Source organism: Bombina bombina, chromosome 5 (genome assembly GCF_027579735.1).
Source record: "Bombina bombina isolate aBomBom1 chromosome 5, aBomBom1.pri, whole genome shotgun sequence".
Lineage (NCBI taxonomy): Eukaryota > Metazoa > Chordata > Amphibia > Anura > Bombinatoridae > Bombina > Bombina bombina.
In genome coordinates, this window is record NC_069503.1 from 156,708,328 (window position 1) to 156,734,497 (window position 26,170).

Below are 26,170 nucleotides of genomic sequence, written 5' to 3' on the forward strand. Positions count from 1 at the left end.
ATAAGCCTTAGGCACTATAAGTCTAATGTAAAACTTAGCGGATGCTAATGTGACCCAGGCTTGCAATATAAAAGGCAATGTTTGTTTGTGGGGATTAACGGCCCTACTCTCGTGTGACCAGTTGGCATTGCACAAGGAAGTCCTTGTGCAATGTTACATCCTGGCAGCAGATGTACAAACAGGAAACTTGTCCGTCTACCCTTTAATACATGGTGCCCCATATGGCAGCTGATTTGCATTAATGCTTTTAACAATATAATGCACTTTTGGGCACCAGGTGGCAGTAGTGTTTGTGCAATTTAAACATTTAAAGGGACATTAAACACTTCTAATCATCATATCATGTGTGGTGCCATTCTGGAACCTATATTACCCTGCAGATATTTGAATGAGATTTGCTGCACATGTGCAAACACTTTAGCAGTAGAATGCAAGTGAAAGCTAGGTTTCAACATTACTAGAGGGAGGCAGGAAATTACCTCAATAAACTATACTTATAAACTGTCCCTTAATAACATTGATGGAAAACTTCAGACATATAGTGCTCCAGACATGAACACTCTTGAACCTAAATGTATGCTCTTCAACAAAGTATATCAAGAGAACAAAGTAAATTTGATTAAAGGCGTAAATTGCACACTTTTTTTTATCTATGCTTTATCTGAATTTTCATAGAAAAACATTTTGGTTTTCATGTCTTTTTCAGTCTCTATTTATTTGGAGTGTAAATCCACAGTTTGCAAATTAATATACCATATAAGGATATTCTTTCATCCTTGCTTTGTACTATAATCCATTACTACTCTCACTATTACTAAAATTCTTATTGTACAGTAATTTTCTCTCCAAACATAGCACGTTAACGAAGTTGTTTTATAAAATGCCACACTCATTGGCAACCTGCTATGCTGATTATACTGTGACATAAGTTTGACATGAAAAATGTCACAACACGCCTCTAACTGTATCCGTACAAAGCAAGCTTATTATACTAAATAACATTACTTTCTCGAAAAATGTTTGACCTTTATAAAACATTCATATAACAACAAATAGGAATTTCTTTTATTAGAATGATCAATATTTACCATTAAAATGAAACAAGATAGACAGTATAAGTATATATTTTATAATGACGCACATTTGTATGTTAACTACACTTGCACAAGTCCTTGATTATTTTTTTTTTGAAGTTGTTACAAAATATAACACCCTGACCATGGAAAATGTATATTTTCATGACAGGTAAAAACAATTAGTCTCATCATGTAGTCTGCCAATTACTGTGCAAAAAAAAAAAAAATAAATCTCTTGCTTAATTAATCCCCAGGAAAGGATGATTCATATGTCAAGATAGCCTTTTGCTTAAAAAAAATACATTTGCATCTTAAACAGGGATTTTAAAAAAAAAATAACCTTTATTTATTTGAAATATTCCTTTGGTCTAAACAAACAAACAAAAAACACAACATCCATTGGGCTAGATTACAAAAAAAAAAAATGGTGCCCGAAAATCGCTCAAGTTAAATCAATAGTGATTTTATTTTTGTGCTCATATTACAAGTAGTATTTTATTGCTCAGTCAGTAGTCTGTCTAGTGCAGGGTTCCTCAAACTTTTTTCCCCAAGACCCAGTTCCATGATAACATAACTTTGTGATCCGATTTTTATGCTTGGGGGCCGATTTATCATCGGTCTGTCCGACATGATCTGCTCATCAGCATTTATCATTGCACAAGCAGTTCTAGTGAACTGCTTGTGCAATGCTGCCCACTGCAGATTCGCGACCTATCTGCCTTCTAGCAGGGGGTGTCAGTCAGCCCGATCGTATGAGATTGGGCGGATTGATGGCAGCAGCCTCAGAGCAGGCGGACCAGTTAAGGAGCAGTGATATAACTGTTGTTTCCAACGAGCCTAAAGGCTCGCGTGGAAACAGGGGCATCAGGGGCCATTTCGCCCTTGAGAAATCGGCCCCATAGTCTGATCATTTCCAATGTAATATACAAGATGGCTAAAATGTATGTGTGCATACTTTATTCCTGGTTGTAGTCAAATGTGAAAGTGTTGTAAAAGGTAATATCACACACCACACACACCCTCATGCAACACACACTCTCATACAACACACATTCTCATACAACATACACTCTCATGCAACACACACTCTCATGCAACACACACTCTCATACAACATACACACACACAAAACACACTGTCATATAACACACATACACAGCACACACACTCTCATATTTATAACACACACAAACACTCTCATACAACTCACACATTCTCATATAACACACATACCACACACTCTCATACAACACACACTCTCATACAACATACACACACACACAAAACACACTCTCATATAACACACATACACAGCACACACACTCTCATGCAACACACACTCTCATACAACATACACACACAAAACACACTCTCATATAACACACATACACAGCACACGCACTCTCATATTTATAACACACACAAACACTCTCACACAACTCACACATTCTCATATATTCTCATATAACATACATACCACACACTCTCATGCAACACAGCACACACACTCTCATATAACACACATACACAGCACACGCACTCTAATATTTATAACACACACAAACACTCTCATACAATTCACACATTCTCATATAACACACATTCACAGCACACACACTCTCATGCAACACACACTCTCATACAACATTCACACACACACACAAAACACACTCATATAACACACATACACAGAACACACTCTCATATTTATAACACACACAAACAATCTCATACAACTCACACATTCTCATATAACACACATACCACACACTCTCATACAACACAGCACACACACTCTCATATAACACAAACAAAAGAAGGCGCCCCAATGGTGCGATATCTTCACAGTAACAATATGCACATAAGTAAAGAAACATATTCACAGATTCCAAAGCACATATGTGCAATTCTTGCAGACTGGACTGTTGGAAGTCGCCCAGCAGACTTATTCCTGGGATAACAGCTGCAATAAGCGACACACACATATACAAATACACGCACATATACACATACGCACATATATACAAACAAATACACACACACATATATACACACATACACTTCTGTCCTTTGATCTGCAGTTTTTTAAAGGTTAAAGGGACATTAAACACTTTGATATGGTAATATAAAATTAATAAATATAAAAAAGCTTTGCTATATACTTTTATTATTTATTTTGTCCCCTTTTCCTGTAATTTCATTCTGAAATGGTGAGCTTTTCAGTTCCTGTTAGAAATAGAAGTGCAGAACACTGTTAAATCCAGCACAACCATTGGCTGCACACTCTAATGACCTAAAATTATAATTGTCTCTAATTGGCCACAGCAGAGAAGGTAACCTGAGTTACAACATGGCAGCTCCCATTGTTTTGCAGACACTAAAACTTTACACATATTTTGTCAATATTTAAACAGCTAATGATACTTTAAAAATTAATGTCCCTTTAATTCTCACTTTTTTATTATTTAGTTATTTGCACTTATGAATAGAAATATTTTTGCAATATACACTCATTGTCAAAACTCTTCTTTTAATGCTTAAAGGGACATGAAACCCAGCATTTTTCTTTTACAATTCAGATAGATCATACAGTTTTAAACAGGTTTCCAATTCACTCCTATTATCTAATTTGCTTCATTCTCTTGTTATTCTTTGATGAAGGAGCAGCAAAACCCTAATGGGAGTTAGCTGAAAGACAATTAAAAGATGCATATATGTGAGCAGCCACCAATCAGCAGCTTCTTAGCCTACCTAGTTATACTTTTCAGCAAAGGATACAAGAAGAACTAAACAAATTAGATAATATAAATAAATTGGAAAGTTATTTAAAATGACCTGCTCTATCTGAATCACGAAAGAAAAATAATTAGATTTCATGTCCCTTTAAGATTTTTTATTGAAGTTTCAAAAAGAAAAACAATACACAATACAAAACACAAAGTCTGCCCACCTATAAAATTAACATGAGTGCGACACACAATATTGTAACATGTAAGCCATCTATGCAGCTAGTAGTGGGATAACTGTTCCCAGTATCCAAGAGAGTCAATATTAGAGCTTGTAGAGATAGACATAGCAGTAGTGGCATTACGAAGACGGTCCTAACGAGTGGAGACCTATGTTACATCTAGAGGGGTGTCAAATATAAGTTTGGGCAAACTGAGGTATAACTTCATTTTGTATTTTAATACATGGAGTCTGATCTCCACACCTATAAAATGACTAAAGTGGGAATTCTTATCAAGGTGTGGAGATTTAGTATTGTAAATGACCTTGAGTAGGTCATAGAGAACAGGAAGGAAGAGGTGTAGCAGTGGGCAAGAGCCACTCGAATAATGGGGAGGGAAGGGGAGGGGGAGGATAAAGTAAGGAGGGCGGAGCCAACTGGATCTTGAAAACACAATCTTGAAAGAAACAAATTATGCCAGGGTATCTAACTTGGCACCATACAAAATGCATTGATGGCGCTCCTTAATATTTTACATGACCCCAAGGGCTGTATTATAGAGGGGGTATAACACTTGAATGTTTAGATTTAAATTTAAAGACCCCCTATAAATATGTGGTAGCTGAGGTTAGGTAATAGCAGAGTGCTTCTTATCTAGAGGTTAAATTATGGGATTACCAAACATGTCTGTCGCTATCTATAGCTGTCTAAACAAGGACCCTGTGGAGGGAAAGATATCATAGCTAAATGGTCTATCAAAGATATACATTATGTGAATAACATTGTGCAGTAGGTATAGACTTGTCTGCTATTTTCAAATACAACCATCATGGCGTGGCTGGGGGCCTCAGTGACGTTCCCTCTTTCCCACTAGTGGCAATAAGAAAGCAGAATCACATAGTACCCATGTCTGCGATTCGCATACTAATTAAAGTAAGTGTGCTATCTAAACCGCCAACTATACTCCAACAGCAATAGTGGCATGAGATAGGTCCGAATATGAAATATAATCAGGTTCTGACCAGGTTAAATTAGTGCCAAGTTAATACTTTTATCCAGACTTGCAAGATGTGCAGGCTGCAGGACCTTTTAAGTAGGGTAAGACATTACTACCTCTGTGTGTGGTTGAAGATATGTAGAGACTAGTAAAACATAAACAATTCAGAAACTTTACAATTAGATCTTTTGGAGAAAATTAGTACTAAGCAGTAAGAAAACATAGCCACTATTCAGGCTCAGATACAGGCTATTAATTTGCACTAAGGATAAGCCTGCCTATCTATTGAAGGGCTTGTGTAAACAGTTCAGATCTATTGACATTAGCATTGCAGCACCCTATAAATGTAAGAGGGCACCTGAGTACAAGAATAAATACACATATAACAAGGGATTAGATCTCTTCATGGTAGGTATCTACAGATAACTTGGAGATTTATGCTAATGAAACAAAACAAAAAAACAATAAGGAACTAGAAAGTCTCTTTGATAACATTAATGTAGTATATGAATGTACAATCAGATGCTGTAATTTCTCTTTATGGGTGAAGTCTCATATAAGAGCAACAGCCTGGCATGTAGAGAGAAAGAGATCACAGCTCTAGCCGATTCCAGTATTAACAATGTGGGAGAGAAATGTCTTATCCGGTAGCGGCTGCTGGACCCACAGGAGTCTCAGAATAGGCCGTTTGTATAGAGTACCTTGTGCAGGGTTATAGGCCATCCAAACCCCGCTATAACGAAGTGCCACCACGGAACCCAAATGCCTGTCATTTTTAGCACACCGCTGCCTGCCCTGGAGGGATATGCCTTCTGTAGCCCGGTCCCTAGGAAGCCTTGTTTTCCTATACCGATGACCCGGATCTACCCTGAGGGAGAAGCAACTCTTTCTGGACCATAGCCTCCTGCTAGCACTCACCCGCACATTCTGCTGCTGTCGTGATCTTGCCATTCTGCTGACAACTATTCTAGGTTTTCCCAGCTTCTGAGCAGATGCGCGGCTGTATAGAGGTGATCTCCGAAACGTTCCAGCAACAGTCCTAGATGCTTGCGTCTTTCTTGGCTTCTGCAGCTCCCTCATCATAGCTGGTGTGTTCACCGCGTGGATATTACGTTGAGCTCCACTATCCGACCTTGAGCTCCACTTCAGGACCTCCTGGGGTCCATGCTCTCTCTGCAATTTGTGCGGTTGTCTCGCGGTGTCTGAGGGGCTTTTAGTAGGGCAAGCTTCTGTGGGCAAGGTGTAGGGAGAGCTCACTGAAGCCCGCAGCACGGCTATACAGCTGGTATGGTGATAATCTAGGCGTGCTGAGATAGTTTGCAGGAGAGATGCAAATAGCTGCGGAGTAATCATCTGGCAAACCATGTTACGGGGTACCCCCATGGTACAGCTGCAACTTAGCTTGATCTTGTATTGGGGTAGCAGTGGTCAGTTGCCAAAAGGGTTTCAGAGTTCTGTATCTCCTTTAGTAAAAACTGTCCACGTGGATATCGTCTAGGCCGCAAAATTCAGTTCCTTTATGTGTAGGTTATAGGGGATACTTGGTCCCAACGAGTAAAGCAAAGGTTTTATCCACCTCCCTGCCGTTCTTGAGCGTAGATGGTATACTATATAGAGGTAATTTCATGGTTTTTCTCGTTTATTTCTGTAGACTGTGGTCAGAGCCCATAGCAAATGCGACTTCTCTCCATGGCTGTTGGCTCCGCCCCCCTTTAATATTTAATAAAACTTCAGTGGCAACATTTACAGTACACCTATATTTCATATACATGGTCAGATAGTAATACATCATATATATACTCTCCAGCATGCTATTCCAAGCACTTAGCAATGGAAAGTACATTAAAGAGACTTCCAAGTCCAAACAACATTCCATTTTACTTTTATCACCAATTTTGCTTTGTTCTCTTGGTATTCTTAGTTGAAAACTAAACCTAGGTAGGTCATATGCCAATTCCTTAGGCCTTGAAGGCCGCTTCTTGTCTGAATGCATTTGACAGTTTTTCTCCACTAGAGGGCATTAGTTCATGTGTGTCATATAGATAATATTGAGCTCACGCACTTGAAATTACCTAGGAGTAAGCACTGATTGGCTAAAATGCAAGTCTGTCAAAAGAACTGAAATGAGGGGGCAGTCTGCAGAGACTTAGATACAAGGTAATCACAGAGGTAAAAGTATATTGATATAACTGGGGAATTAATAATAAAGGGATTATCTATCTTTTTAAACAACACAAATTCTGATGTTCACTATCCCTTTAACCCCTTTAATTGTGCCCCCCTGTGCTTATACCCAAATCTCTGGTGGTCCAGTGTACCAGCGTTGCGTGGAGAATCTGGGAATGCTACTGGTGTTATGCCCTGGAAAGCAGGAACTGAAAAGGCAACTCTGTATTACTCATGATAGAGCATGCAATTGTAATGAACTTTCCAATGTATCTCTATTATCTCATTTATTTTGTTCTTTTTGTATCCTTTGTTGAAAGTTTACCTAGGTAGGGTCAAAAGCTGCTGATTGGTGGCTGCACATAAATGCCTCTTGTCATTTGCTTTTTGTTAGCTCCCATAAGTGCATTATTGCTGCTTCAACAAATGATATGAAGAGAATGAAGCAAATTAGATAAATAAGTAAATTGGAAAGTTGTTTTAAAATTGTATAATCTATTTTAATCATGAAAGTAAAATTTTGGACTTTATGTTCCTTTAAAGGAGCTATCAACTCCTCGATCTCAGCTTTTGGGAGCCCCTACGTGCATACCAAAGTTATATACATATAACAAAAGGTTTTTTGGGGAGACACACAAAAAGGAAAGATAGGAAGCAGGTGGAGCTTAAGACCCACCAGCCCTCCCTGTAGTGATGCTAATACTGATTTTAGAGACAGAAAGATCCACTAGAGGTGTCTGAGTCCCCTGTAGTTACGCCCTGAGGCTTAGCCAATCAGAAACAGCATATATCTGTCAATCATCAACTGCATTTATCTCAAGATCAAAAGTGTATTGCTAATACAGCAGTGAATTTAAATATTCATTTAACCCCTTTGTGAGGATTAAACACATAGGTATAGACAGACAATTGTGTAATAAGAACAGGCTCTTTTCTTATTTCAACGTTATCTTGCATTGCAGTCTATCTACGGCTCAATTACCTCTCAGTTACTACAAAATATAACCAGATTTAATATGTCCTTTATATAAAAATCTACCTAGTTTTGTGGTGACACAGCTCCTATAAAGGCTATTTAAAATATAAAAAACCATGAAACAGTCTGGCATGTTTGAAGAACAAATGAGAAACGTGTTTCCCAGGCAACTTAAGGAAACAAGGGCAAACCGAGGTAAAATAAACAAAGTCCAATTTCAATATATGGGATGAGATATTTGATATCCAAGACAATAAAACATTTAGTTCTTCGTTCAGCTATTTACAGTGTGTTATTATTTAATATGGAACCAATTAAATATCTTGCAAAACACATGTATCAGTGATACAAATAGAGCAAATTGTGGCACATTAAAAGCTCTCTGGGGTAAAATCATAAATATAAAATGCTAAATGTCTTTTGGGATTGTGCTGCCTGTTTTATGTCAGAGTATATTCTCTGCTCAAGCATGTACAATTAGGCAGCATTATTAAACTGATTCTCAAAGCTTTAATTGGTTTGCTTTATTGAACATAAAAATGTTGTGGTTACAGTTTGCAGCTGCATTACTGAGGTGAATGGATTTTTGCCACAGTAATGTTGTAGTTGGTTCAGCACTAATAATATTAAAGGTAAGTGATGTTAACTCTTCAGATAACTGAAATCTGCTGCCATCAAAAAGGGGCCATACTATAGTTCCCACTCTTAACCCAAAGATAGCAATTGACCCAAACCCTAACATGTTGATCTGATCACCTAGGCCAGTTATGGCGAACCTTGGCACTCCAGTTGCAGAACTACATTTCCAATGATGCTTAGGCACACTGAAGTCCAGTTGAGCATCATGGGAAATATAGTACTGAAACATCTGGAGTGCAAGGGTCGCAATCTCTGACCTAGGCAAACCATAACATGTCAATTTGATCACCAACCCAAACTCTAGCATGCCTATCCTGCCACCAACCCAGAACCTAATACATTGATTTGGCCACCTAGTTAAGATCTAACATGTCAGTTTAGCCACCAACCAAAACATTAACATTTTGATTTGATGACCCACCCAAATTCTAACATGTCTATTTTGTCATCAACTCAATGACTAATATGCCAATGTGACCATCAACCCAAACCCTTACATGTCAATTTGACCACCAACCTAAACCCTATCATGTCAATCTGGCTACCTAGGCAAACTTTAATTTAGCAATTTGACTAACAACCCAAACCTTAACATGCTAATCCAATGACCTACTCAAACCCTAATATGGCAATCCAATGACCAACCCAGACCCTAACATACTAATTAAATGATGAACCCAAACCCTAACTTTAATCCAATGACCAACCAAAACCCTATTAGGTTAATCCAATGACCAACCCAGACCCTAACATGTTAATCCAATGACCAACCCAAACCCTAACATGTTAATCGTATGGGGTAGATGTATCATGCAGCATATGCTGCTGGAAACATAAGTTAAGAAGCAGTGGTCATAAAACCGCTTCTCCTTAACTCGTCTACAACCTCTGAGGTGGCGAACTGCAATCATCCTGATCAGATATGATCAGTATTATTGACACCCCCTGCTAGCGGGGGCAGCATTGCGTATGCTGTCAGCATTTATTGATGTCGGGGGGACATGATCCGCTACAGCGGATCATGTTAGTCCAACATTTGATAAATCTACCCCAATGACCAAACCAGACCCTAATATGTTAAACAATGACCAACCCAAACATTAACATGTAAATCCAATGACCAACCTAACCCCTAACATGTTAATCCATTGACCAACCCAAACCCTAAAATGTTAATCCAATGATCAATCCAAACCCTAACATGTCAATTCAATAACCAACCCAAAATCTAACATGTTAATCCAATGACCAACCCAAACCCTAAAATCTTAATCCCATGACCAACCCTAACCGTAACATGTTAATCCAAAGATCAACCCTAACCCTAACATGTTAATTCAATGACCAACCCAAAACCTAACATCTTAATCCCATGATCAACCCTAACCCTAACATGTTAATCCGAAGATCAACCCTAACCCTAACATGTTAATTCAATGACCAACCCAAAACCTAACATCTTAATCCCATGACCAACCCTAACCCTAACATGTTAATCTGAAGATCAACCCCAACCCTAACATGTTAATACAATGACCAACCCAAAACCTAACATGTTAATACAATGACCAACCCATATCCTAACATGTGGATCTGGCCACATAGGCAAACTGTAACCTACCCACCCACCTAACAAACCCTAACCTGTCAATAATGCAAATATTAATATTAAATATTTAAAATTCATTTAATCCTTAACTAAAGAAAGTTTTGTTAGCTGAAAAGATGTATTTAGCTAATAAAATATAAATAATCTTCCATTTTTGTCATTAGCAAAGCATCCTGTTATGCAAAGTATAATGTTTAAATGGATGTGGAAGTCAGAATTAAACTTCCATCACTCAGAGTGTGCACTATTAACATGCTTTCCATGTTACTCCTATTATCATATTTATCTTTCTTTCAACAAAGGGCGCCTAGAGAAAATAGAAAGTAAAATTGTAAAGTTTTTTAATTGCATGCATCTGAATTATGAAACTATAATTTTTAATTCCTGTCAGTGTTGAGCGGGTTTTTATTTTTCTAATGTAGATAAATGTAATATTATTTAGTTAGGTTCTAATAGCAGATTATTAGTTTAAAGCTAAGCCCATACGTCCCAGCTTTTAAAGGGATAGGAAAATAACAATTAAACTTGAATGATTCAGTAAGAGTATGTTATTTTAAGACCCTTTTAAATTCACTTCTATTTTCAAATGTACTTCTGGTAACCGTTGTTTAAACAGAATATGTACATATCCTACACTAGTGGGAACTAGCTGGTGATTGGTGCCTGCACACATTTGTCTCTTGTGATTGGCTGACTAGATGTGTTCAGCTAGCTCTCAGTAATGCAGTTCTGCTTCCTTAGCAAATAATATCAAGAGAATGAAGCATAATTCATAAGAGAAGTAAATTGAAAAGTTGTTTAAAATTGTATGTTCTATCTGAATTCTGAAAGAACTAAACTTTTTCATGTTTCATGTACCTTTAATTTATTTTCATTTGTTTCTCCTGTGACTGAAGACAATAAAGATGTAGGGGCATATGTATCAAGCTCCGAATGGAGCTTGTTCCCCCGTGTTTCTGGCGAGCCTGCAGACTCGCCAGAAACAGTTATTATAAAGCAGCGGTCAAAAAGACCGCTGCTCCATAACCTGTCCACCTGCTCTGAGCAGGCGGACAGACATCGCCGCAATTCAACCCGATCGAGTACAATCGGGTTGATTGACACCCCCCTGCTGGCGGCTGATTGGCTGCGAGTCTGCAGGGGGCGGCGTTGCACCAGCAGCTCTTGTGACCTGCTGGTGCAATGCTGAATACAGCGAGCGTATTGCTCTCCGAATTTAGTGATGTCTGTCGGACCTGATCCGCACTGTCAGATCAGGTCCGACAGACATTGATAACTAGAGGCCGTAGTCTCAGTTATCTGATGGTGTAACCAGTGACCTAGTAACAATTGGGAGATAGATGAAAAATAATTGGCTCGATTATGAGTCTTGCGTTAGCCTTAAAAAGCAGCATTGAGAGGTCCCAACGCTGCTTTTTAATGCCCGCTGGTATTACGAGTCTTGAAGGTAAAGGTGTACCACTCACTTTTTTGGCCAGACTCAAAAATACTGCAAATCCACTTGCGTCAATTGCATATCCTATTTTTTCAATGGGATTTGCCTAACGCCGGTATTACGAGTCTTCCAAAAAGTGAGCGGTAAACCCTCTCCTGTCAAGACTGGTACCTCATTTAAAAGTCAGTAGTTAAGAGTTTTATGGGCTAACGCTGTAGCATAAAACTCTTAACTAAAGTGCTAAAAAGTACACTAACACCCATAAACTACCTATTGACCCCTAAACCGAGGCCCCCCTACAACGCAAACACTAAAATAAAATGTTTAATTAACCCCTAATCTGCTGAACTAGACATCGCCGCCACTATAAAAAATATATTAACCCCTAAACCCCCGCACTCCCGCATCGCAAACACTAGTTAAATTTTATTAACCCCTAATCTGCCATCCCTAATATCGCCAACACCTACCTACATTTATTAACCCCTAATCTGCCGCCCCCAGCGTCGCCGCCACTATATTAAATGTATTAACCCCTAAATCTAAGTCTAACCCTAACCCTAACACCCCATAACTTAAATATAATTTAAATAAATCTAAAGAAAATAACTACAATTAACTAAATTATGCCTATTTAAAACTAAATACATACCTATAAAATAAACCCTAAGATAGCTACAATATAGCTAATAGTTACATTGTAGCTAGCTTAGAATTTATTTTTATTTTTATTTTACAGGTAAGTTTGTATTTATTTTAACTAGGTAGAATAGTTAGTAAATAGTTATTAACTATTTAATAGCTACCTAGTTAAAATAAAGTCAAATTTACCTGTAAAATAAAACCTCACCTAAGTTACAATTACACCTAACACTAAACTATAATTAAATTAATTCCCTAAACAAAATACAATTAAATACAATTATCTAAAGTACGAAAAAAAGAAAAAAACACTAAATTACAGAAAAAAATAAAATAATTACAAGTTTTTTAAACTAGTTATACCTAATCTAATCCCCCTAATAAAATAAAAAAGCCCCACAAAATAATAAAAAGCCCTACCCTATACTAAATTACAAATAGCCCTTAAAAGGGCCTTTTGTGGGGCATTGCCCCAAAGTAATCAGCTCTTTTACCTAAAAAAAGTACCAATACCCCCCAACATTAAAACCCACCACTCACACACCCAACCCTACTATAAAACCCACCCAATACCCCCTTAATAAAACCCTAACCCCTTGAAGATCACCCTACCTTGAGAAGTCTTCACCCAACCGGGCCGAAGTCCTCAACGAAGCCGGGCGAAGTGGTCCTCCAGACGGGCAGAAGTTTTCAGCCAGGCCAGGAAGAAGAGGTCCTCCAGAAGGGCAGAAGTCTTCATCCAGACGGCATCTTCAATCTTCATCCATCCGACGCGGAGCGGGTCCATCTTCAAGACATCCGACGTGGAGCATCCTCTTCTTTTGACGTCATCTTACTAAATGACAGTTCCTTTAAGTGATGTCATCCAAGATGGCATCCCTTCAATTCCGATTTGCTGATAGAATTCTATCAGCCAATCGAAATTAAGGTAGAAAAAATCCTATTGGCTGCAATCAGCCAATAGGATTGAAGCTCAATCCTATTGGCTGATCCAATCAGCCAATAGATTGAGCTGGCATTCTATTGGCTGATTAAATCAGCCAGTAGAATGCGAGCTCAATCCTATTGGCTGATTGCATCAGCCAATAGGATTTTTTCTAGCTTAATTCCGATTGGCTGATAGAAGGACGCCATCTTGGATGACGTCACTTAAAGGAACCGTCATTTAGTAAGAAGACGTTGAAAGAAGAGGATGCTCCACGTCAGATGTCTTGAAGATGGACCCGCTCTGCGCCAGATGGATGAAGATAGAAGATGCCGTCTGGATGAAGACTTCTGCCCTTCTGGAGGACCTCTTCTTCCTGGCCTGGCTGAAAACTTCTGCCTATCTGGAGGACCACTTCGCCCGGCTTCGTTGAGGACTTCGGCCCGGTTGGGTGAAGACTTCTCAAGGTAGGGTGATCTTCAAGGGGTTAGTGTTAGGTTTTATTGAGGGGGTATTGGGTGGGTTTTAGAGTAGGGTTGGGTGTGTGGGTGGTGGGTTTTAATGTTGGTGGGGTATTGTACTTTTTTTACAGGTAAAAGAGCTGATTACTTTGGGGCAATGCTCCGCAAAAGGCCCTTTAAATGGCTATTTGTAATTTAATATAGGGTAGGGTTTTTTTATTATTTTGGGGGGCTTTTTATTTTATTAGGGGGATTAGATTAGGTGTAATTAGTTTAAAAAACTTGTAATTATTTTATTATTTTCTGTAATTTAGTGTTTTTTTCGTACTTTAGATAATTGTATTTAATTGTATTTAATTTAGGGAATTAATTTAATTATAGTGTAGTCTTAGGTGTAATTGTAACTTATACAAAAACAAGAAAAGAGAAAGGGAGGCGCAAACACCTCTAAATGCAGACTGTATGTACTAGGTATAATTTATTAGGGTATTAACGATGTAACACTCACACTCAGACCCCTCAAACATATGAGGTATGTAAAATCACAGCAAATACAAGGCACTCAAATGTTCCATAACGATGTGTACGTTGCAGCGAAAACAATCCTCCCTCAGTGATCAAATGTTCAATAAGCCACAAAGGATAATGATTAGTTCACTGTAGAAGTACATATATGAGTCTTATAAACATGTACTAAAAATATCGCCAAAAGCTCATACTGCACCAAATTGTCAGGATGAAAAAAGCCGGCTCTCCTACAGCTGGTGTGTACGGCATGGCGTGAAGACGGTGGGCGGGGCAGGCACCCGCCCACCATCTTCATTTAGAGGTGTTTGTGCCTCCCTTTCTCTTTTCTTGTTTTTGTATTAGCTGTATCCAGCCTCCAGTGCTGTGTCTAGTGGGAAGCTGCAACTCCTATATGATGTACTAAATACCTGAAGCAAGCATATCCTTTGTTTGTGTTCATTGGCTCATATCATCTGTGTTATATGCACATTATATGCACTTTATTTGTGTTATATGCACTTTCTATATCATTTGATTTTGATATCGTTTGCACTCACTGAGCGCTCCTATATTTGCACAAGCGTTGTGTTTTGTTGTTATTGTAATTGTAACTTAACTTGTGTTTTATTTTACAGGTAAATCTGACTTTATTTTAACTAGGTAGCTATAACTATTGTACCAAGTTAAAATAAATACAAAGTAGCCTGTAAAATAAAAATAAAAATAAACCTTAAGCTAGATACAATGTAACTATTAGTTATATTGTAGCTAGCTTAGGGTTTATTTTATAGGTAAGTATTTCATTTTAAATAGGAATAATTTAGATAATTGTAGTAATTTTATTTAGATTTATTTAAATTATATTTAAGTTAGGGGGTGTTAGGGTTAGACTTAGGTTTAGGGGTTAAGAACTTTAATATAGTTGCAGCGACGTTGCGGGCAGCAGATTAGGGGTTAATAATTCTAGGTAGGTGGCGGCGACATTGTGGGTAGCAGATTAGGGGTTAAGTATAATGTAGGTGGGGCGGTGTACGGAAAGGCAGATTAGGGGTTAAGAATATAATGTAGGTGTCGGCGATGTTGGGGACAACGGATTAGGGGTTAATAAATCTAAGATTAGGGGTGTTTAAATATGGCGTTCATGTTAGGGTGTTAGGTGTAGACATAACTTTTATTTCCCCATATGAATCAATGGGGCTGCGTTAAGATCTGAACACTGCTTTTTTGCAGGTGTTAGGTTTTTTTTTCAGCCGGCTCTCCCCCATTGATTCCTATGGGGAAATCGCACATGAGCACTTTTTGCCAGCTCACCACTACCGTAAGCAGCACTGGTAATGAGGTGAGATATGGAGCAAAGTTTTGCTCTCCGCTCACTTTTCTGCGGCTAACGTCGGGTTTGTAAAAACCCGTAATACCAGCTTTGTCTGTAGGTGAGCGGTGAGGGAAAACTGCTCGTTAGCACCACACCCCTGTTAACGCAAAACTCGTAATCTCAGTGAAAGTTTGGGAACATTTTAGTTTTAGCTACAAATTTCTGTAAAAAGTTTTTGACTTTCTTATGAAGTCTTTTTATCCATTGGAAAATGGTAACTCTCTTAAAAATACAATTACATTCCAATTTGACTACACATAGCAACTAATCCCTCATGGAAATATTTCTTTGAACATCTTAATGAGTCTTCAAAGCCTTGAAACGTAATATACTGTCTTTGTACATTCAAATCTCAACAAGTTTATAGGTCATTTCTGATTTTTCTATCACTTTCAGCAGGCATTAAGTTAAACATTTTTTCCCATAGATTTATTTCCCCTGTTACTTTACATATTACTGTAGAGTGTTATGTTAGGGTGTATGAATCCATAAAAAATAATAATTAATGTATCCATTTCATTTTGGAAATGTATATTTATATAGGACACAAATTTTTTTCTTATCTTTGTGAGAAAAAAAAAAAAAAACAACAAGTAACATATGTAAGAATACTGTATTGCCTGTCCTTTTTATGAAACCTTTTATGAGAAAATACAATTCACAACGAAGAGTTCTCTGATATAGGACACCCAAACAAGTGAACCTTTTTTTGCATGCACTAGAAAATTCATTTTTTATTTAATTTTAGTCTAGTAACCCAGTAATAGCAACCTCTATCTATATGCACTGTTCATATTTATGAGTAATCAGCTCATGTGATTGGTGTCTTGCCCATGCGCATGCACAGTACCTAATGCCAACTGGCACCCCCAGCAGGTCCCTACAGAAGTAAATCTTTTACTTTCATTAAAGTGTTGTCAAACTCATTTATTGATGACTTGAATGGACAAATCCTCATAAACTACTCAGCAACAAAATGTGTAACATTGTGTATGTTTAAAATCCTCTGATTGGTGCTTAAACTTCCTGCATGTACTTGATTGACAGACAAGCAGATGCATGTTGCATACATACCAGTGGCTTACAATTCTTTGAGATTGGCTCCTATCATTCCAATTTTGAAGTTAAAAATAAATAAAGGTCTAAAAATAAATTTTTTAACTTCAATGATGGAATTACCCATTATTTAACATGATTGATTCAAAATTTTTGTTATGAATAGGAATACAATTCCCCCCATATAAGTAAAAGGTTAATATTATGCTGAGTCTACTAATCCTTAGTATACTATCTTGAAACTGTTGATGCTGAGCACAGAATGTATCAACCAATCAGCACCCAGGTAAAGTGGGTTCCAGCATATACACATTTTGCATTGCAAAGTGTCTAGAATAAGTATTCTGGTGCTTTATAACCTAAGTAAAAAATTGACTTCTACATCCTTTTAAAACTACATCAAGATTGAATAGGAATACTTATATTTCTTCTGTGACAATAGAAGCAAAGAAACACATGAAAAATATTATGGCAGGGAGGAAAGGTCAGAAAATTACCCACAAGTCTATAAATTCTTAGATTCAATTAGCCCAATTGCCATCTAATAGTGATTATATGGAACAGCAGGATTTCTGCATCTGCCTGCTGTGACCTCAAACAAGAAATAAAAATCAATCATTAGAATATTGTGTGGCATTTTTACAAGCACTTTCATAAGAACTTCAGCTGAGTTTTTTTCAGAGTAGCAAAAACAGGAAAGGAGACATTTTAGGACAACTAAACACATCTGAATAGCATAAACAATGCAAAAATACTTAGGGGCCAATTTACCAACAGTCGGACGGACAAGATCCGCTGTATCGATCAGCATACGCTGTCAGCATTTAACATTGCACAAGCAGTTCTGGTGAACTGTTTGTGCAATACCACCCCCTGCAGATTTGCAGCCAATCGCCGCTAGCAGGGGTGTCAATCATCCCAATCATATGAGTTCAGGCTGATTGATGTGCTTCGCCTCAGGGGTGGAGGACGAGTTAAGGAGCAGCTATCCTTAACAGAGGCATTGAGGCAGATACTGAGCTTCTTAAATTGGCCCCTTAGTTTGAATTTTAAATGATTAGTAGATTAGTTACATTTTCCTCCCTAATGCATCATGTGACAGCTATCAGCCAATTACAAAATGTATATACGTATATTCTGTGAATCTTGCAACATGCTCAGTATGAGCTGGTGAATGTATATACAAATATTGTGCACATTTAGATAATGAATATGAATTGGAAAGTTGTTTAAAATGTTGTGCCCTATCTGAATCATGAAAGTATAATTTTAACTTGACTGTCCCTTTAAAGGGACAATAAATACATTTGTATAAGTATATTGTACCTATAAGCAATTAAGTACTGCAAAAGAATAGTTAAAAATATATTTTAAAAACATTGAAAACAGTATTTTTGCAAATCAACAGAGTTTTTCAGTCCTGCAACATAACTTATTTCATTTGCTGTTGTCAATTAGGGACAGATATACTTGAGATAGTGATTAAATAATTAAGGAGTATATCTCATACAATAAGTAACTTGAATGGGACAGCTAGGGAAAGCCCTCCAAACAGGTGGTGCTAGATGCAGACATAGATAATTACGTACAGAAATAAAAGAAAAAGTAGCATCTTTTAAGCACTCTGGGAAACACTAAATTAGATTGGTCCAAAAGAGGACACACAATGAAATGGAGGGGTTCTCAGTCCTCACCACAATCGAAGGGGAAAAAATAAAACAACATTTATTATATCAAGAAAATAAAAAAATGAGAAATATAAAATCACTTAAAACAAGAAATAACATACAGGGACATGATCACAGTACTGTATTGTATAAATCAAGCAGCAAACACCTATACAATCAAATATAAAGCCTAATACCAGAAATGTTCAAAGGAGGTAATTATCCCCATTATATAGTGCAACACAAAATAAAAAGAGCCCTAATATACAGTCTACTGGTAACTATAATATCTCCCTAAGGAGACCCACAAAAAAGGGATTAGTCTCACGTGTTGCTCCTACACAATTGTTTAAAAACACTGGGTATTCCTGTTGTCCTAATCTGGTACTACAAAAGCATCTAGTATAGGGTTAAATCAATAAAGCAAATAGAACATATCAAATACAGCTGCAATACAATACCAAAGACTCCCTGGTCAGGACCTAATCATGTCACAAAGCGTCTGACGCACGTTTCACATCCTGCTTTTTCAAAGGCCTTTGCGAAACAATACTGTGATTTGGACCTTTCATGTCCCTGTATGTTATTTCTTGTTTTAAGTGTTTTTAAAGTGATTTTATATTTCTCTTTTTTAATTTTCTTGATATAATAAATTTTAAGTTTTATTTTTTCATTTTTGCCCTTATATTGTTGTGAGGATTGAGAACCCCTCCGATTCATTGTGTGTCCTCTCTTTTGGACCAATCTAATGTAGTGTTTCCCAGAGTGCTTAAAAGACGCTACTTTTTCTTTTCTTTCTAGATATACATGAGAGTCTGCATCAGTGTAGCAAGTAGCAGGGTCAAAGTTTTTGTTCCTGAAGCATGCAATCCAGCCTTTCGGGTGATATAATTTGTAGAAAAATGACAAATAAGGCAAAGAGAATAATGACCATTATTACTATGCTTTTCCTACACATAATTTAAACATTTTATATGAAATTTAGTTTTGACTTAGCAGAGTTAAACATTCAAATTATATAGGTTTTTCAGTATCCTATGAAAATGCTATAGGAAGCAAATCTGCACTAAATACACTGTGACCGTCACTGTGCCATATTTATTGTAATTACAAATGATTGTGGGAGAAAAATGTTCCTACCCTTAAATAATGCTTCAAAATCACAGATTGGCAAATACAATTAAATTTAACAAGGTTGCAGAAAATGTAAAAAGCTATTAGTTTTATGGAATAGCTTTTCAGAAATTAATGCAAACAATATATCCTTCTACAGCACATCTGCACATCTTACAGAAAACCTCAGCAAACAGTGTTTCCACTGAAGTGGGGAATTCCGGATAAAGATATACAAATAAGTTTCATACTGTCTCTTCATAGATATACACTTCCCGTATCCCACTTGCCTGTATATTGCTACTCTAGGCCTTCTTTAGTGCACAGCAAGGTTAATACAGCATGAGAAATCACCTATGGACAACTGTTACGGTCCTGTTAGATGTAGGATTGACAGCAGCTCGCCGTTAAAATCCTGCACAATCTGTACGTGGCTGGATACAATGGTCTGTGGCGTCACACAATGCCTAATCCTTACTCTCTCTTGACTTACCATGTATATTTTTCACAACTAAGCAGTAATTTTACCCAGTGACTGCTGGTGACTTACAACTCAATAAATGTACCTCTTTAGTAGCCAGTAACACATGTAAAAAGTAAATATTTGACCCCTTTGACTGACCCTCACTACTTTCTGCCTCATGTTTGTAATGCATTGAGACATAGGAGACCTTTTACATTGAACAGTGAGAGACTTTTAAAAAAAATGGATATTTAAAGTAAAAGTCAATCCTAGCATTTGTGAAACATTAGCATTGACCATTAAAACAAATAAAGGGGACTTTAAAGAGGTGACATTTTCAGCTCTTAGCGAATAGTGTGTGGAAAATCCGGCTCCATGGGGCGCCAAGTTGAATTTCCTGCATGGCTATTGGCTAAGAGGTTAAAACATCACCTCTCAAGCAAAACAGGGTTCTGCCGTGGGCTGTCTTAGCAGCTCAGAATGGTGAACGCTTGAAACAAATAAAGGAGCTTTCAACATGAAGTATTTTATACTTCATTAATGAAAATCTCCTTTATTTGTTTCAATGGTCAAGCTTAGCGTTTCACAAATGCTAGGAACGACTTTCACTTTAAGTGTCCAGTATTTATGTGAATATTTTACTAAACAGCCTGCTAAAATACTGGACTGTCTGGTTGAGTATTGGACACCTGACAACCCTAGTCAGATGTCATCAGCACATTAAAGGCTTCTATGTTGTGCATAGTGAAGTTGGTATAGCATCCAGACCTATCTCAAAATATGTTATGGTAAGTAAAACGTTAAAAGTAAAACGAGTGACAAAAAAATCTCTACTGTGAATATAGTGACACTAGTAGATCACTGTATCACACATCTGCATATTTTCATTAGAAAACCTCAGTATACAGTGTTTGCACTGGAGCAAGGGATTCTGGGAAAGGGAAATATATAATTTATTGTGATTGACAAAACACTATCGGGCAGATTTACTAACTGTTAGACGGACATGATCCGCTGTAGTGATCATGTCTGCCCGACATCGCTGTCGGCATTTAACATTGCACAAGCAGTTCTGGTGAACTGCTTGTGCAATGCCGCCCCCTGCAGATTCGTGGTCAATCGGTCTCTAGCAGGAGGTGTCAATCGACCCGATTGTATGCGATCGGGCGGATTGATGTCCGCAGCCTCAGAACAGGCGAACGAGTTAAGGAGCAGCGGTTTTAAGACTGCTGCTTCTTAACTCCTGTTTCCAGGGTGCCTGAAGGCTTGCACAGAAACAGAGGCATTGGGGCTGATACGGGGTTGGTAAATCGGCCCCTATGGATCTGATTATCAATTACTCACTGGCATGGAAATAAAATCATATGAAATATTTGGGGGCTTTTTTTTGTGTGTTTCTCCTTCACTTTTAGAACCTGCATATGCAGATGAACAGCTCTCAAACTAACACTACATAGCAACATTTCTCAAGATTAAACTTGTGTTTCTGAGCTGTAAGGTTTTGAATATCAGGCCTTTTATAAGAAGCCTGCAGAAGTCGAAACTTGAGCATTGCAATATTCTGATTGGTACTGATGCACTATACACTTTATGCACTTGCTTGTCAATCAATCACTTTAGGGACGTACACACCAATCAGAGTCTAGATACACTCCAAAATCAGCACTGTGGGTGTGTTGAGCTGATCTAAGCAGCTTTTTGGTTTTAACAGAAATTACATGCTCTAGCTGAATCATGAAAGTTTAATGTTGGCTATACTGTCCCTTTAATATTGCATGCTCTTTCTGAACCATGAAAGTTTAATTTCACATCCCTTTAAAATCTATTGTAAAGTATTCATAATAAAGGAGCATGTATTGGAAAGCATCAATCAGCTTAACATATATTTTTCTGCTTCTTGTATCTCAGGCAATGTCTCCAGAAATTGTACCGCTGGGGGCTGGTCAGAAATGTATCCTGAAAAATATGCAGATGCTTGTGGCTATGACAGCAACAGTACTCAGACTGAACAGGTATGTAAAGGTTTTTCTGTAATGACTTACATTATACAGAGTATTACTACAGAATCTGTCCTCACATCCAGATGTTTCTATATATGGAAATATTTTTATACAGATCTAATTATCTCCATTTTGCCTGATATAAATATATTGTATCACAAAAGAGCGTTGACTCCTTAATGGAAGCCTGTACATAATAGTTTACAGATACCTTGTACATATAAGTTTACAGATACCCTGTACATAATAGTTTACAGATACCCTGTACATAATAGTTTACAGATACCTTGTGCATAATAGTTTACAGAAACTGTGTGCATAATAGTTTACAGATACCTTGTGCATAATAGTTTACAGATACCCTGTACATAATAGTTTACAGATACCTTGTGCATAATAGTTTACAGATACCCTGTACATAATAGTTTACAGATACCTTGTGCATAATAGTTTACAGATACCCTGTACATAATAGTTTACAGATGCCCTGTACATAATAGTTTACAGATGCCCTGTACATAATAGTTTACAGATACCCTGTACATAATAGTTTACAGATGCCCTGTACATAATAGTTTACAGATGCCCTGTACATAATAGTTTACAGATACCATGTACATAATAATTGACAGATATCCTGTGCATAATAGTTTACAGATACCCTGTGCATAATAGTTTACAGATACCCTTTACATAATAGTTTACAGATACCCTGTGCATAATAGTTTACAGATACCCTTTACATAATAGTTTACAGATACCCTGTGCATAATAGTTTACAGATACCCTGTACATAATAGTTTACAGATACCCTGTACATAATAATTTACAGATACCCTGTTGTACATAATAGTTTACAGATACCATGTACATAATAATTTACAGATACCCTGTGCATAATAGTTTACAGATACTCTGTGCATAATACTTTACAGATACCCTGTACATAATAGTTTACAGATACCCTGTACATAATAGTTTACAGATACCCTGTACATAATAGTTTACAGATACCCTGTACATAATAGTTTACAGATGCCCTGTACATAATAGTTTACAGATGCCCTGTACATAATAGTTTACAGATGCCCTGTGCATAATTCTTTACAGATATCCTGTACAATGTACAGGATATCTGTAAACTATTATGCACAGGGAGTTAGTGGAGTCCCACAGATAAAGACAAACTCCAGATAAAGACACACTCCAGTATACAGTATACTGGAGTGTGTCTTTATCTGTGGGACTCTCTACTCCACTAACACGTACCCCCCATTCGGGTCTCTATTGGATTGGACTGTGGACTTTTAGTGCTTTTATGTTATTTCTGTTTTTTTTTCTGTTCTCTTTTTTATTGAAGTACATGTGACAGAGTTTGCATTGTTTTAAGCTTCACATATATGTTTTTGCACTTATTATATAATTAATTATTTTATGGAGTGTTTATGTAAATGGTCCTGATCAGAATTGAACTAATTCTTGTTGTGACACGCATTTCTTATGTATAGTTGTGCAGGTGACTAAAACTATCACCACATATATATATATATATATATATATATATATATATATATATATATATATATATATATATTTTTTTTTTTTTTTTATTTATATTTTTATTTATATTTTGTTATTTAGGATCCCTCAATTTGTATCCTGTTTCTATTATTAGCGCTTTCCTCTCACTCCCCAAATCCCTTCTGTTTATATCTATATATATTTATGTGTTAATATGTGTATATACACATATATTCATATACATACCGTACGTATATATGTAAACTTTGCTGCCCATGGAATGCGAATGCAAGCTCACGTTTGCATTGCGCTCAACTGCTAATACCAGCTCATAATTTTGCGTTCCACTCGTAATCTGGCCCATAATATTTGATTTCCATAGATGTAGATTGACATCTATTAGAAACAACATTTGAATGTTAAAGGGACATTAAACCCATTATTATTTTTTTGGATTCAGATAGAACATTCAATTTTAAACAATTTTCCAATAGATTTCTGCTATCAAAATATGCTTTATTCTCTTAGTACATTGCTGCATCTTCAACAAAGGATACCATCAGCTGTTAAACACATTTTTGAGCTAATGACAAGAGACATATATGTTAAGGGGACAGTAATGTCAACATTAAACACTATCGCCTAGATTTAGAGTTTTGCGGCCAAAGGGGTGCATTAGCTACGCGTGTTTTTTTCCCCCCACACCTTTTAAATAACGCTGGTATTGAGAGTACTCTGAAGGGCTGCGTTAGGCTCCAAAAAGGGAGCATAGAGGCATATTTACCGCCACTTCAACTCTCAATACCACCGTTGCTTACGGTAGCGGCTAGCTGGAAAAACGTGCTCGTGCACGATTCCCCCTTAGAAAACAATAGGGCAGTTTGGGCTGAAAAAAAAACAGCGTTCAGCTCCTAACGCAGCCCCATTGTTTCCTATGGGGAAACAGTTTCTAAGTCTGCACCTAACACGAACAACGAGTCTAAACACCCCTAACCTTACACTTATTAACCCCTAATCTGCCGCCCCCACTATCGCTGACCCCTGCATTATATTATTAACCCCTAATCTGCCGCTCCGGACACCGCCACAACCTACATTATACCTATGTACCCTTAATCTGCTGCCCACAACATCGTCGACCCCTATATTATATTTATTAACCCCTAATCTGCCGCCCCAACGTCGCCGCTATTTTACCTACACTTATTAACCCCTAATCTGCCGACCGGACCTCACCGCCACTATAATAAATGTATTAACCCCTAAACCGCCTCTCTCCAGCCTCGCAAACCCTATAATAAATAGTATTAACCCCTAATCTGCCCTCCCTAACATCTGTGACACCTAACTTCAAGTAACCCATAATCTGCTGACCGTACCTCGCCGCTACTCTAATAAATGTATTAACCCCTAAAGCTAAGTCTAACCCTAACCCTAACACCCCCCTAAGTTAAATATAATTTTATTCTAACAAAATAAATTATTTCTTATTAAAAAAATTAATCCTATTTAAAGCTAAATACTTACCTGTAAAATAAACCCTAATATAGCTACAATAAAAATAATAATCACATTGTAGCTATATTAGGATTTATATTTATTTTACAGGTTAACTTTGTATTTATTTTAACTAGGTACAATAGCTATTATATAGTTATTTACTATTTAATAGCTACCTAGTTAAAATAATTACAAAATTACCTGTAAAATAAATCCTAACCTAAGTTACAATTAAACCTAACACTACACTATCAATAAATGTATTAACTAAACTACCTACAATTACCTACAATTTTTGTAACTAAATTACAAAAAAACAAACACTAAATTACAAAAAATAAAAAAAGATTACAAGAATTTTAAACTAATTACACCTACTCTAAGCCCCCTAAAAAAATAACAAAGCCCCCCAAAATAAAAAAATGCCCTACCCTATTCTAAAATAAAAAGTTAACAGCTCTATTACCTTACCAGCCCTTAAAAGGGCTTTTTTCGGGGCATGCCCCAAAGAAATCAGCTCTTTTGCCTGTAAAAAAAAACATACAATACCCCCCCCAACATTACAACCCACCACCCACATACCCCTAATCTAACCCACGCAAACCCCCCTTAAAAAACCTAACACTGAGCCCTTGAAGATCTTCCTACCTTGTCTTCACCCAGCCGGGTACCATCCGATCCGTCCAGAAGAGGGTCCGAAGTCTTCATCCTATCCGGCCAGAAGAGGTCCTCCAGAGGGTCCGAAGTCTTCATACTATCCTGCAAGAAGAAGTCCTCCAGAGGGTCGGAAGTCTTCATCCAGGTGGCATCTTCTATCTTCTTCCTTCCGGAGCGGAGCGGGTCCATCTTGAAGCAGCCGGCGCGGATCCATCCTCTTCTAACAACGTCCTAACAGCGAATGAAGGTTCCTTTAAATGACGTCATCCAAGATGGCGTCCCTCGAATTCCGATTGGCTGATAGGATTCTATCAGCCAATCGGAATTAAGGTAGGAAAAATCTGATTGGCTGATTGAATCAGCCAATCAGATTCAAGTTCAATCGGATTGGCTGATCCAATCAGCCAATCAGATTGTGCTCACATTCGGACATCGTTAGAA

The 26,170-nt window shown here is 37.4% G+C and overlaps 1 protein-coding gene across 1 annotated transcript in view; it reads left to right on the forward strand.

The window, feature by feature from the left end:
• The window catches only part of VIPR1 (vasoactive intestinal peptide receptor 1), a 576,370-nt gene that overhangs the window by 388,014 nt on the left and 162,186 nt on the right, over positions 1 to 26,170 (forward strand). The window contains exon 4 of the mRNA XM_053713746.1: positions 21,960 to 22,063. Coding sequence (XP_053569721.1) covers positions 21,960 to 22,063 — 104 coding nt within the window. The remainder of the gene's footprint in view (positions 1 to 21,959; positions 22,064 to 26,170) is intronic.